The sequence below is a fragment of the Nomia melanderi genome, chromosome 14 (assembly GCF_051020985.1).
Source record: "Nomia melanderi isolate GNS246 chromosome 14, iyNomMela1, whole genome shotgun sequence".
Lineage (NCBI taxonomy): Eukaryota > Metazoa > Arthropoda > Insecta > Hymenoptera > Halictidae > Nomia > Nomia melanderi.
Window position 1 is genome coordinate 6,169,484 of NC_135012.1, and position 14,552 is coordinate 6,184,035.

The 14,552-nt window shown below is 31.1% G+C and overlaps 3 protein-coding genes and 1 long non-coding RNA gene across 7 annotated transcripts; 1 reads left to right on the forward strand and 3 right to left on the reverse strand.

The window, feature by feature from the left end:
- Positions 1-3,162: 3,162 nt before the first annotated feature.
- LOC143175306 (uncharacterized) lies at positions 3,163-4,025 on the reverse strand. Its single transcript, XR_013000102.1, has 3 exons — positions 3,819-4,025; positions 3,458-3,706; positions 3,163-3,264 (listed from the first exon to the last, which is right to left on the reverse strand). It is a non-coding gene; the product is annotated as an uncharacterized LOC143175306 (long non-coding RNA).
- Positions 3,925-7,686, forward strand: LOC116425712 (activating signal cointegrator 1). The gene is made up of 10 exons (XM_031973779.2): positions 3,925-4,284; positions 4,350-4,462; positions 4,535-4,650; positions 4,713-4,815; positions 4,884-5,151; positions 5,207-5,519; positions 5,591-5,754; positions 5,827-5,948; positions 6,013-6,204; positions 6,277-7,686. The coding sequence occupies exons 1-10, from the start codon at positions 4,217-4,219 to the stop codon at positions 6,348-6,350; spliced, it is 1,533 nt and encodes a 510-aa protein (XP_031829639.2). The 5' UTR covers positions 3,925-4,216; the 3' UTR covers positions 6,351-7,686.
- A 122-nt stretch (positions 7,687-7,808) lies between these two features.
- On the reverse strand, positions 7,809-11,165 carry tamo (PUB and ZnF_RBZ domain-containing protein tamozhennic). Of its 4 annotated transcripts, none has more exons than XR_004234747.2 (6): positions 10,825-11,163; positions 10,446-10,586; positions 10,166-10,365; positions 9,906-10,085; positions 8,437-9,836; positions 7,809-8,344 (listed from the first exon to the last, which is right to left on the reverse strand). XR_004234747.2 is itself a non-coding variant. In XM_031973777.2 (6 exons), exons 3-6 carry the CDS (start codon positions 10,576-10,578, stop codon positions 8,499-8,501), a joined length of 1,851 nt encoding a protein of 616 aa, XP_031829637.1. In that variant the 5' UTR covers positions 10,579-10,586; positions 10,825-10,891; positions 10,948-11,165; the 3' UTR covers positions 7,809-8,498. The 4 variants fall into 4 exon arrangements, 3 of the variants coding, with proteins under 3 accessions (XP_031829637.1, XP_031829638.1, XP_076230104.1); XM_031973777.2 differs by having other exon boundaries at positions 7,809-9,836; positions 10,825-10,891; positions 10,948-11,165; XM_031973778.2 differs by having other exon boundaries at positions 7,809-9,836; positions 10,699-10,835.
- Positions 11,166-12,578: 1,413 nt separating this feature from the next.
- On the reverse strand, positions 12,579-14,548 carry LOC116425693 (DET1- and DDB1-associated protein 1). The gene is made up of 4 exons (XM_031973730.2): positions 14,397-14,548; positions 13,942-14,080; positions 13,805-13,866; positions 12,579-13,722 (listed from the first exon to the last, which is right to left on the reverse strand). Exons 1-4 carry the CDS (start codon positions 14,397-14,399, stop codon positions 13,615-13,617), a joined length of 312 nt encoding a protein of 103 aa, XP_031829590.1. The 5' UTR covers positions 14,400-14,548; the 3' UTR covers positions 12,579-13,614.
- Between the last annotated feature and the right edge of the window lie 4 nt (positions 14,549-14,552).

The following is a 14,552-nucleotide window of genomic DNA, read 5'->3' on the forward strand; positions in this document are numbered from 1 at the left end:
TCGATGGAACTATTTCGCAATAGTTCTGAACGGGAGAAAAATCTAATGATAAACGGACCGCAGTTCAGAACTTCTCGACAAATGGGAATCGCGATCTTCATGATGAAAATTCTATACTTTTACTGCTTAGATCTTTTCCGGCCATTCAGGGACAACGATTCAACCTGAAATATGAATAATTCACTATTATATAGTCATAGGCTAACACATTTCCTTGTTGCCTTTCAATTTCAGCTGAATATCGTCTAACATACGTCTGCTTAATAATTACTTCAAAGGTGCACGGACATTGAACAACCTTGTTCATATGTGTATACACCAGATAAATTGCTTCCCACAACTTCGTACAATGGTAAATAAGCGGCAGTTACCATTTAAAGGGGCATGCAGAGCTTTTGTGGCCGAATATGTAGCACGGCAGAACGAATTTGCGCAGACCCGAGGATGACCCTGAGCAACGGACCCGAAGAGCCGCAGAAGGAACCGTGAATCTGTTGAAATCGTTTAGACTTTATTATGACATAATTCGTGCATTGTACGCGCGAATAATGAAGATGCCTTTCAACGATATCCGACCTAATAAAACCACCGACTGAAAGTAATTGCGAAATGATCGCGATGCGGAATGATATAGAAAGTTCATTGTGCAAAGACTCTTTATCGTCTAACATGGCAATCGGCCTAATAACGTATTGATAAATATCATCAGTCTCGTTTGCCCGTCAATCATCCTACATCCATTGGACCCGCTGACGCAAAAGCTTTTTCACACCGGCTTCAACGCGTACGCGAACATAGAATTTTTATATTTCTCTGTTTTCCAATAGAAGATTCAATTTCCATACTGGACTATGCAAAATCTCGTTTACGGTTATTAGATGCGAGAATTTCAAGGTCGCTCTCAGTTTTTCTTCGACATGCATGGCACAAACAATAGCTGTCGTTAATTTCTTACAAGACACTTCCATGCAGCGTTGATGGTAATCTTGCCGTTCGATCTCGGAGATTTTATATTATTAACACTATTTCTACCGAAGGTGTCGAAGGACGCCTTTTGAAATTTTAACTTACAATTATTTTTCGATTTTAGTCGCATATTCTGAATTGATTTCTCGACTTTTCTAGTAATGATTATAAAATTAACTATAGGAAATACCCAAAATTCAATCGAGGGATAATGATTAACACGTTGACTGCCACGGTGATCATCGATGACCGGAGCATGAAATCACTTGAAAACAATGTTAATTTGTCAGATACCTAATATCGAATGAGATTGTTTAATAGCGTAAATAGCTAGATGACTAATAAATAACTGCTGTTCCTTATCTTTGCTACAAAAGAATAAGCGGTACACAAAACTCTGAAGGTTTTCGTGGCAATCAACGTGTTAACACGTTCGCTACCAGCGTCAAATATTTGTGACGGCCGTAATCCTATGTTTTACGTAATGAAAATGAAATTAATCCTGTGAATATTGTTATTAGAAATTAACTACGATATTATATTTGGGAACTCAATGACCCGTTTTGGTTTCATTTTTCTAATATTTTGTTTGGAAGATTTATCATATTGAAGAAAGTGTTATAATTAGACTGCGGATCTTTATGCAGATTCAAATTTTCACGAACGTAATTAGAAAAGCAGAATTACAATGGAGAATGGCTTTTCCTAAGAAATGTCAACAACAGCACTAAGCTTTAGATATTTTATATATTTATTTGTGTCGTATGCATTCTGTGCAATTTTGCGCTTCCAGATATCCCATAAATGCAGAAAAATCCTCAGTTTAGTTATAATTGAGGAGACCGTCACCGAAATAAGCGTTGGTAGCGAATGTGTTAAACTGAGAAAATAATTTTAAGTTGAAATTTCCAAAGGTGTTTTGACAGCTTCGATAGAACAGTGTTAAAACCTGTAAAACATTTGAACGGAGCACGGCGATGACCATCGACTTTCATTGTATACACTCGGGAATACGGTTTCTCTCGCGGAGACCCCTTTGAAATCGAATTACGATGTATCGCGATCCATCTTAATGGAAGAATTCGCGGAGCGACCTATTTGCATCGTCTCGGTTTAAGCTCTTACAGCTGCACCGATGCAGAATTTCTCTGGTCGTTGGTGGCGCGCGCGCGGATCGTGTCAAGGCGAGTCACAGAAAACGAAACCGAGCTTTCAGGCGGCGTTAAACCGCCGGACAAACGGGCTAACGTCGCTAATTAAAGCGACAGTATTCGCGGCGAGCGCATACAGATTCCATTATGATTCCTAAGCATTTCCGAAGCGATGAGGAGAAGACTGTTAATTCGATGCGTTACCGCCGGTTAACATATAATTAACACGGCGACTACGAATAGGGCACGATGTTATTCTTGGTTCAAGACAGTCGTTAGGCTGCGACGTGACAAATGATGTTGCCTAGAGGAACAAACAGATAATTAACAAAGAGTCATTTGAATTACAAATTAATTACGCTTGATATAATGTATATCCACAAATTTATTTGCAGAGAAAAGATAGTTCTGCCTAGCAAATTGCTGTGCTACCGAATTCCTAGGGTTAGATGTAAATACAGTATTTAACTGTTGAATACAGATGAAAATTGTTTACCTGTTTTTTATGATACAGCAATCTAGATGTTTCATCTCACTCGTAATATCAGTTGCAATTCTAGAATGAATAATTTTCATTATTTATTCAATTCTCGTATGCTATTGTTAGTAGTAACAATTTGAATAACTTGTTGTGTAAATGAGTACTTGTATTATATTGTGTATCAAAGGGTATATCTGTTTCTTAATAAAATGAATAATTTTCGTTATTTATTCAGTCCTAGTGTGCTATTGTGAGCAGTAACAATTTGAATAATTTGTTCTGTAAATGAGTACTTGTATTACATTGTGTACCAAAGAGTACATGTGTTTCTTAATAAAACGAATAATGATAGTTAATTATATATCTGGTTTGCAATGAACTGTAGATAAGGTTTTCAGTGTATGCCCGCTAGACGAAAATAGTGTACGCGTGGATATATTATAATGGACGCGTGAAAACATGACAATAATGTTGGTCGCAGTGCAGTAATTGTTATGTAACACCAGCAGAGATCGCGACCCAGCTGGTATATGCACGAATACGTGACTCGGTTGACACGTACCACCGACTATGCAAATTTAAATGCAGGAAGATCCGTTCGTTAAACGTCCTGAAGGCCTCGCGAATGGCCTACGCGAATTTTTCAACCAACGCGACTTGAAGTAGCTGAAAAAATACAACTTTTACTCGGCGCATGATACTAAAGTCATTGTAATTAATTAATATACCTCAATTATAAATTCAATTGAATCATCCTTCGTCTCTTATAATAACTTATAGAGTTGACACGAATTATTTATTAATCTTATTCTTTTTATGTTTTCATATGCTTTTAAACAGAAAAAAGTAACGGACTTACAGAGTGTGAAAAGCTTTTCGTACGGAAATTGTGATATTGTAATTTATTTGCACAGTGAAATATGTTTTTATATTTTCATTGTTAAACGATCATTGTGCATCCTGTACGAACTTTCTAGACATGTATATTTATACAAAATTATTTCTCTCTTCCGTGAAGCGGCTCTTTGTCGTTTAAACTTAAACTTAAGCGATCTACTGGCAGAGGTCGCCATTATTTATCTATAATGAATCCGAAGTTTAAAATTTACTGAAAATTAAAAGAACTGTTCAGACAATTTGATATTTATGTTGAATTGACATTCAGTAGTGATCCCAGTATGTATGCTTACTTTTCAGTGTATGGAATCATAATTACTTACAATTTAACCGACTAAAGTGAGGTTGGTTTTTCTTGCTTAGAATATTATCTTCTCAAAGATGTAACATTGAATACACCTTATCTGAGTTTAATCTTCGAATCTTTATATGCTTCTTTTATCTTAGAAAGTAACATTTCCCTTGAGAATTGCAATTAAATATTGAATAAAGAATATATTTATTGGTATGTTCTTTACTGTTCAAATCGATCAAGGTAGCCAACATTACAGTGGAAATCTGATTGCACAACGACGGTCAATTTGTAAACCAATCACTTGCGAAGAAGTGCTTTATTCTATAAATTTTGTAATGATATAACAAAAAATTTATATTGTTATTATTGAATAATCGTCGTAACTCATTTCCCTTAAAAAATTCTATTTTAATAGTTTAAGAAAAGATGGATGAGTGGATATATAAGAATCTATCAGAATTATTAAATTTTCCTGTTACAGAAGAGTTGATACAGTAAGAAAATGAATTAAAATATAATATCATAAATAAATTTATACCATATGATTCGATGTTTTCAGATGTATCATGAAGATGCAAAATGAAAGGGATTTGGATGAGTACTTGAAGTCTTTACTAGATTGTAAAAATCCTAAACACAAGCAATTCATCACAGATTTGAAGAAACAACAAGGTTTATACATTAAATTAATTTAAAATACGTCATATTTCACAAATTAGGTATACTCATATCAGCTCTTTTTAGCATCCTACAAAGATCAAGGGTATAAAAAATCAACTAATGTAGATAATGAAAGTACGAAGCAAAATGGAAAGAAGAAAGGCAAAATGAAATCAAAAGAGAAACGAGAGAATAAGCAGGTACTTTAGAAATGTTCTTTTGGTTCTTTGAATTATAAAATAATCAATTATCATTTGCTTAGTTTCAAGAAAATATAAAGGTGGAAAAAGTAGAAAAGAAGAAAGTTAAATATGTTAATTTATATTCACAAGATGGCAAAGATAGGTCAACGGTTTTGTTAAAAGGTATTTTAAATATATAAAAATTTTAATTATACAATTCAGAAGAAGCTAATGTAAAAATATTTTACTAGGCAGACATAAATGCAACTGTGAAGCGAAAAAACATTCATTGATCAATAATTGCCTTAATTGTGGTAGAGTAGTTTGTATACAAGAAGGAGCTGGTCCATGTTTCTTTTGTGGAGAACTTGTATGTTCTCCAAAAGAACAGATGATCCTTTCAAGTACTACCAAACAAGCAGATCAGTTGTATAATAAGTTAATAAATCAGAAACCTGTGAAAGGATTAGAAGATTCCATTAAACAAAGAGATAAACTTCTCGAATATGATCGTGTTGGGTATGTACTATACAATAATTCTTCTTGAAAAAGATAATAATTACATTCATTACAGTACACAGGGTACAAAGGTAATTGATGATGAATGTGACTATTTTCAAACAAGTAACATTTGGCTGTCAGCTCAGAAAAGAGAACAACTACAAAAATTAGAAGAAGAAATAAATGCAAGGAAACACATGTCTCGCTTAAATAGAAAAGTCAATGTAACAATAGATTTCACAGGTAGAGAAGTAATTGAAGAAAAGCCTACTGAAGATTATGATGAGTTTGATGATGAACAGCTTGTAGACATTTCTGAAGCAGTGTCCATGCATGAATTTGAGGGTTCTAATATATGTCCGGACATAGAATTTAATCGACCAATTGTGAGAATGTTAATAAGTTTGTACATATATTATTAATATTACCAGTAAGAAATAAGATTATATTTTTACAGTATATGGAATCAAGTGAATCTGAACCACGTGTTACAAGAACTAATATTTCAACCAAAGTCAAGAACATTATTCAAGACAAAGAATATTTAGAGATGTCTGATTCAGGAGTATGTTTGAGCATGCATCAGCCTTATGCATCTCTATTGGTAGCTGGAATAAAAATGTAGGCAATAATACGACATAATCATCAATGGAAAACATTTTAATGCAGTATTTTATTTCACTGATTTTTTAGGCATGAAGGGCGAACATGGTACAGCTCGCACAGAGGGAGATTGTGGATTGCTGCAACATCTAAACCACCAACTAAGGAAGACATTTCAAGTGTAGAACAATTTTATCGAATTTTGAAAAATGGTTGGTTTGCTTTATTAATTGCACTATTCTAATTACTTACTGGTACTGATCTCGACGTTTTTAGATAAAATTCGTTTTCCTGAATGTTATTCAACTAGTTGTTTACTAGGCTGTGTAACAGTTACTGATGTTTTGCCTCAAGAAGAATATAGAAAAATTTATCCAGATGGTGAAAGTGATAGTCCGTACGTTTTTGTGTGCGAGAATTTTTATTCATTACCAATTAAATTTCCAATACAAGGAAAACATAAGATTTGTAAGTAATGCCATTAGCTTACTTTCATTATACATATTTTGAAATATTTTGATTCGTTATTAATGTTTACAGACAAGTTGGATCCAAAAATACATCAAGCAGCTGTTACAATGTTGGAAAAAGTTACAAAACGTACAAGCGAATAATGAAGTATTTATTTAAATAATAATGAATGATTTTGTTGCATTAAATATTTCTTTTGTAACATACAATATCTTCTTACATGTAAGTACTGAATATGTATTCTAATGTTAATTGTAGCATTGAGGTTTCATATTTTGAATAATGACAAAATTTAATTTATGTTTCAAAATAATTAAAAATACATTTTTCTCGCAATGTATAATAAATGTTATTTATTATTTGTACACAATATAATATATATAATACAATGTACACATAGTTTGCAATATATTACAGCAACCATTATAAGATTTATATTTATATTACACTAATCGCTTATTTTTTTCTGTGCGATCAATGAAAAAATATTAGCAGTTTTTTTCTATTATATTTAAAATATCAGACTTCTGTAATATTAAAAGTAGATCTCAGTAAAGTCATTCTATGACAAAAGTCTATAAATCTGAAGTACAAAGGGAACATGTTTATTTGAAATGTGGCGTTAAAAATTTTATTGTTCTTTTAAATTTCGTGTACTATATAGTTGTACGTGTTTTAAGAACATATTATAAACTACCCTTAATAGCAAAGTCTGAGGACTGAAAACAAAATTTGTACTTTTAAACTAATAAAAAGAATTGCATGTAAAATCCTTGCATGCAATTAGAAAACAATTGTTTGTAATTAATCAATCAAAACACGAATACGTAATTACGTATGCACTGGTAATAATGTATTGCCCAAAGTAAATATTTAAGATAGAAACAAATTTTGGGAAATACTACTTAGATGTTATTAATAGATAAATCGATGCATTGGGAATGTATAAATAAATATTAAAGCGTTTCCTACAAATTTTTGTCTACAGAATAAACAACTATTTGTTATAGTTGAAAACTTGAGTCACATATATATCAATAGATTGCTTAATTTGAAATGATAACTGTATTAATTTGGACATTGTGCAGTCTATTAATGATTATATTATGCAAATTTCATATGCATAGGTACGTAGGTATTCTATTTCTATAATTATATTCTTTGAATAACAAAATATTATTTAAACAATAAATATATATAAATCGATTCAAGACAACAACTTAAGGTTTCTTTCTTATATTTGAAACATAAAGCAATTTTTAATTCGGCTGTTTAACAATAATTAGTTCATGATCAACATTATGTAGACTAGTATTTAGAGCATAATTTTGATATCGTTTTGGATAAAGTAACAGTGTACATTGTTTAATAACAAAATCAATAACCAAAAAATAGAATGTAAAATTCTATAAAATTTAAAAAAAAATGAAAAGAGAAACCAAGATCGTTTATATGAACTTACAAAGTATATATATATATCATAACAGTACAGACTAATATGTTTCATTCTAAATAACATTCCAATATATTCAATACATACTTTTTCTCTAAAATCGAAGTTTTCGTGAATCCTTAATGTGAATAAAATACAGGCGCTGTAGAATAAATAGTTTCCATATAACTTTCAGTATTATAAACTATTTAGGCTATCAAATATAACCAATAATTCTTTATTCATTCATAATCTTTAGGTAAACACGCGTATATGTTTAAATACTATATTGTCGAATCAAATCTGTAATTAAAGCTTCAGCAACAATTCAGATTTAATTGTATTACGTTCGTGTAAATATTTAGACTTCTCAACCTAATTACAACTTGTTTATTGAAATATATATTTCGTCAAAGGTACCCGAAAGCTCAAATTTTGGTTCGATTTGATTCGACACTAAATGGTATCCGCACATGCCCATTCTTACCCTCTTTCAAACAAGTAATAGGCCACCACGATATTACCACAATACTATACATCCATATCACAAATCTACTATATTCGAACGATTTTAAATAAATAATTTTATATCTCCATTATATATATTTTTTTTCAGACATCGTAAATTCGATTAATATGGTAATACTCTTTCAATTTTCCCTAAATAAAGTGATCGGGAGAAATTGTTGCCACTTATTGAAACTGCTACAAGCATAATAAGTGTTAACATATTTATCTCAAACACCTTACGCATATTTGTATCAGGACAGCACAATGTATCCAAGCAATGTACTTACCATTTCCCTTAATTTCAAACCATATGGAATATTAATTAAAGATACTCGTTTCAGTAATTTCTCTAAATATAAGTAGGTGAGTCTTTTAAATATGCACCACAGGCTTCACAAATTGAAACATTTTGCTCGTTCACCAGCGTACATTTCGGACACTCTTTTCCACCGCTAGCTAAAGGTTTATCCTCGTTCCCTTTATGTCTAGACTTTCCACACATTTCACAAATATCTCTGGACGAAGAATTAAGATACGTACAAGTGGCACAGTTCCATTTATTTCTAGCTTCCATGTCATCCTCCTTTCGAGAATAGGACAATTCAACATTTTTTAGCATATCTTCAATTTTTGCGATCTGATCGGAAGATCGATGAGAACGTTGAATCGGAAGCGTCTGACTGCCATGCTTTTTATCTTTATTGTGCGAGGACAGGTGATTCTCGGATGATGAATCAGCTCGATATTTATTCGAGTCTGTTAAGTCAAAAGAAGAAGATTTTTTCTTGAATGGTAACGTATCATGATGATAATACCGACCATTCGTCACAGACGAATCAACGTTATTTCCATCGATTCTACCGCTTCTCTTTTTCTCAAACCGATGTCCACTGTGCTTTTCATCATTATGGTTCTGCTTTGACGTTTTCTGCTTGTTTGTTCTAGAATCGCAGTCACGTTTATGTAAAATGTCTTCCCGATCACCGATATCCTTAGAGTACCCTAAACTTTCTAAGTTTCTGTACACGAAGTCCCAAGAATCATAATTATTTTTATCGGCAACTGATTTCGATTTCTTATCAACTTTCCCGTAATCATAATGATCTCCGTCACTGGATTGCTTCCTATAGTAATCTACTTCATCCAAGTCAGGTATTCGGTGGGATGATTTTCTGTTATGAAGTTTCTCATAATTAGCAACCGACACAGGCATATCCACTTCGATTAATCTACCCGTAGGCACTCTTGAGTATGCTGGCATGGTTGTGTAATAAGGATTCGCGTGGACGCCGCTGAAATATTTATTACCATGCGGTAAACATCCGTAAGCACTGCATCGGTTCACAAAGCCATGATCTATCGCTGGAAAGTATCTGGGTGTCGCATTTGTATCTTCAATATATCTGTAATCTGTTTGACAAGCAGACACAGGCATATTATAATTAGGAGGCATTATGTGATAAGGAACCGATGGTGATGCTGCATCTATGCACGTAGGTTGAGCGTAATGATAGTCCCTATAATTCTCTACTTTTGTGCGGGTGTGATGCATTTTTTCGAGGAAACGGTAGTTCAATGCTCTAATTGCTTGCTCTGGTGCCCCAACATGATTTTCCCTGAATTCTAAAACTTCCAACCATGAGATAGTACAATTTTGAGAAACGTTTTCCCATATTTGTTTTAATATCTGCATTAGAAATGATACATTTTTTAGATAAGATAAATTTCATATAAATCAGTAAGTAAAATATATTACCTGACACTCAACAAAGGCTACCATTGCATCTCTGCTGACACTGGATACCTTATCAGGGTCTATAGGACCTTCTAAAGTAAGGACACCCAACCCTGTGTGTTTATACCCCATTTGTTCAAACATTAGTTCTGCTCCTATTAAATTTGCTTCTACTTCGTGTTTATAATACCCACTATAAGTCTAATGTTTAAAAGGAAATAAATTAGTTGTGTTACTTTGCACTTTTAAAGAACTGGGTAGAAAATATTGACAATAGTAACCCTTAATGTTCTATATTCTTTTCTCCAAGGCTGAGCCAAAAGATTGGCAGCGTATAAGGAAATAGCACTCCAGGCAGTCGCAGCTCTATATCCACTAAAGTCCGGTAAAGTGGCTGCAGATCTATGCAATATATCTGCGGTTTCTTGAAAAACATATTTATTCTCATTTGGAACAAGACAGAGGTATTCTTTAATAAAACCTAAACAAATGCACATACAGGTAAATTTGTTATAAACCATGAACTATCAAATTCCAAAGTTAAATATGAAACAAATCTACCTTCTAGTTTGTGACGTTGTTGTAACTTTAAAGGGCTATCATCTGTTTGTAAATAAACCAAATGGCTCTGTTCTAATTTCATACTAATTTCTTGCAGTCTATCTTTTCCTCTTGTTATTAAGTCATTCGCCATTTTTGTTGCTGAAAAACCAACTGTCCTTTGTTATTATATTCAACATATATTCTACACATGTAATACTATTTCAATTATTTTACACACACAAAACACTTCAGTAATAGAATTTTACCATACCAAATATAATATATCAAGGACTTATCAAATCAGAAGGAAGTTTATGTTAAAATAACATGAAAATAAAATCAGTAACAGGTAAGAAAAAAGCAAGAGATGTCAACTAGAAATAGATATGTTTCCCACCTATTAGAAACTCCTAGGAATGCAGCTTTAGATCAGATTCTTGATTCAAACTATGGCTAGCTCCAACCTAAAAATAAATCCTATATTTAGAAACACCACTACAGTGTTTATTCCAGGAGCTACCATAATATATTCTCTATTTGGAAAGTGCTCCATCTCAAATGGAAATATCCGTCGAGATTTTTATCACGCATTAAGAACATTGTACATCACTTCATAAACAATAAATATTTTTCTCTGCAACTTTTTTTTGGTTATGTTGAAGTTATGTCACAACCACTGAACATACATATACTAGAGATTAATGTATACTTGGAGATGTCATTCCTCATAGTATATACACAGACAAAGTATAAGCTAGACATACATGCAATGTAAAACTTTGTCACACTCTCTAGGGGGGTACTAATACCCCTTACCATTTTTATGTCACGCCCTGTCATACCAACTAAGGCTGATTTTGCAAGACAGTGCTATGAGTGATAGGAATGAGAATCAAAAGTACTGAAATTTTAAATTATATGGCATATAACAATAAATTTACTCATATAAATTATATATAATTTTATATAAGTATATGAAAAAATATGTATTTACATATCATATATTACATGATATAATATATTATAATATAATGTATACATCATAAATGGATTATAGTAATATATATATATATATATATATATGTATATATATGTATGTGTATATATTTATGATGAGAGATGTCATAAGTGTCAGAATCCCAGCTACTGACGGTACTTGATCAACTTCGAACATTTTACTTGATGCAGTTTTCCTATTCATCGTTTTCTAGTATAGAGGGCAGAGTAAAACCTTTGATTTTTTTACACAGTCGGTAATTCAGAACATAAACACCGAGTGCCAAAAGTTTGCAATGTCTATACTATACCTTGTCTGTGGTATATATAAAAACCACCGAAGAGAATCCCATCGGTGTATCAACAATGTTATCTTGACATTGCTGCGTATTCAACTGAGAACTTTGGATAAACCTGCAGTGAATGAAGTGTCAAAGCACTTGGCTCGTGATTGTGTAATTGTATGTATTAGATGAATTAAAAGTCTTGGAATAGTTAAATTTTGATAAATCAGTAACAATTTTTAGAGGTTACTGAATAAATGTAACTACACTTTGTAAACAGTAAATTTAACGCTTTGCATAAACAATAATTTAAGCTGGTTTAACATAAAGAATTGAATGTTCAGCGATTGTCAATATTTATTATTCGGTGTTAATATATTTTGTTACATAACAACTGTGATTAAATTAATTTTTGCATAACAATGTAGTGTAAATACATTCAAAGTACCCTTGTTTATTGTTTCAGTTGTACAATTTCTATTTGATACTATAAAATTTACCCTCATAATTAAGTACATAAGTAAAAACTTTATTCAAATTTATGAATAATAAACGAATTAAAAAAATTATTTGCAAAAGATTACCACTTTTAAAGAATATAATAGAAACATAAAGATAAAGACAACGAATGGTCGACTAGTGGGAATAAAGTCATACTTATGCCAACAACTTTTAAAAATCACTTCTAAATTCTTAATATTTAATAAGAAGATAGAATGAAGATACGAGCATGAGACAAAAAGAATAATTTTTACGGAGAGGTAAAAGTACTTTTAATAATTAAATTAAATACATTGCACTTTAAATATTCTATGATATAATGTAAACAATTTAAAGGTAATAAATAACAGGAAGCAGAAGCCAAAAAGAATACATTAATTAATATTTTATTGTACTTTATACAGGATTTATTGCAATGTGTATTATAATACATAATCACTTCCAAAATTAAAGTTGTCTATCTCTTTCTCTGTTTAATGAGTTATGATTTAGCAAGCCTTTTTATCTAAGTATAAGGGAGTTGTTATCAAAAATACGAAATAATTTTCTTAGTAAGATGTAACAGTTGTTTGCACAAAATTAATATACACTTGAAACATTCTATTGTTTCAGAAATATAACTTTTTCACAAGCATTTGAGACCACAGTATGTACTTTAAAATAGTAAAAAAAGTATAGATCAGCCATTAAACTGAAATTTTCAATTAACAGATCATATGTTACATATAAATAATGTATGTGAAACATACATTATTAAAAACTTATGACTAAATCATATGTAACACAGATACGAAGAAATTTCGTAAAATGTAGAACACTTTTACAAAATTACTTCTGGATAAATGCTCTAACACGCCATTATTTTAAACTAATTTAGTATTAATACTTACTTCCTCCATAGTAATGCAAATACATTACTATAATTATATTTTAGATGTTTCTCAATTACTAACATTACAGAAGTAAAAAGATGACATAAAATGAATTAATAATGAACGTGTTTACTTATACATATTGTGCATCCTAAGATAATATACCATTTCATATGCTATGTACTGACACATAAAATCAAGTTTAAACATGCAGTACAGTATAGAAAGGAGCTCATAAATGTAACGTAATGATTAGTCTTATTTCCATTTTAGCAATTTTACATATCTAAAGAAATATTATTTGAAAACGTTCTTTGTATATACTTTGTGATCAATGTTTCATACAGATTTGATTCATACAATACAAATTGTATACTTAAACTCTACAATAAACGTTTTGAAATAATTTTTCTAATGCACAGATATGTTTATAATAGTTTAGAATCATAGTTGTCCTGTGTTGTTGTTTATACAATTTGTCTTGATCACATAAAAATTCATTTAATACTGGAAACCAAAACATTGCAATATATTTTAAAGGATATTGTTTGCCTCGAGACGTGACCTTTTACTACGAACTGTTCCAGAATCATCTTCAGAGTCACCATTAGCAGATAAGAAATCTCGTTTCCTATCAGTGTTCTAAAAAATTTTATTTAAAAATAAAAGATGTGTTGCATGATAACTTGAAAAATACAATATGCAAGATCTACATAATTATTACCTTTTTGTCCCATTGTTGATGAAGGTACCTTAATAATATGGTTGTTTTTTCAGTAACTATAACTGTAATTAACAAAAACAATCATAATAAGTTCCATGTACATTTTTATGGTAACTTATAATATATTAAAAACTTACCTTGTTCAGAGGGATGATCTCTAGTAGGTAAATAAACAGAGGGTTTTTTTACACAAGTTCTATTTCCATTGTCCGTATGAAAATTGGCAAAATTGTTTTCATTATGTGAGGGCAAACCCTTTAAAAATTCAGCGACGGACTGTAAATAGAAAGTTTCAACGTAAAGTTTCAAATTAAAAATATTACTTCGTTTATAACAAACTAGGTTGCGGAAAATGTCGAAAAATTCATTATTTTTAATCATTTTTATTGAATAATTTCGAAATTTAAAACCTCAAAATTTGTTCTTCAGCTAAAACAAACATGGCTCGAATCTGAAATTAAATTTTTTAACTTGCATGAGGAATATTAATTTTCTTCGAAAATATTTTTACATAAACTGTACATAACCTATAAAATTATTTTTTATCGATAAAAAATGTCAACAACATTGTAGTCAAAAAAGTAAACTTTACCATTTCGAAACAATGAGGCCAGTGCACAAGTCACAGTTAGAATGAAAAACTAATTTAAAAAATCATATCTGTATAAGAATCACACGTAATATTTGTATACACACTGAAAAAATATGTTTAGAACGCTGCAATTGGTATGAAATCAACTATCGTCAT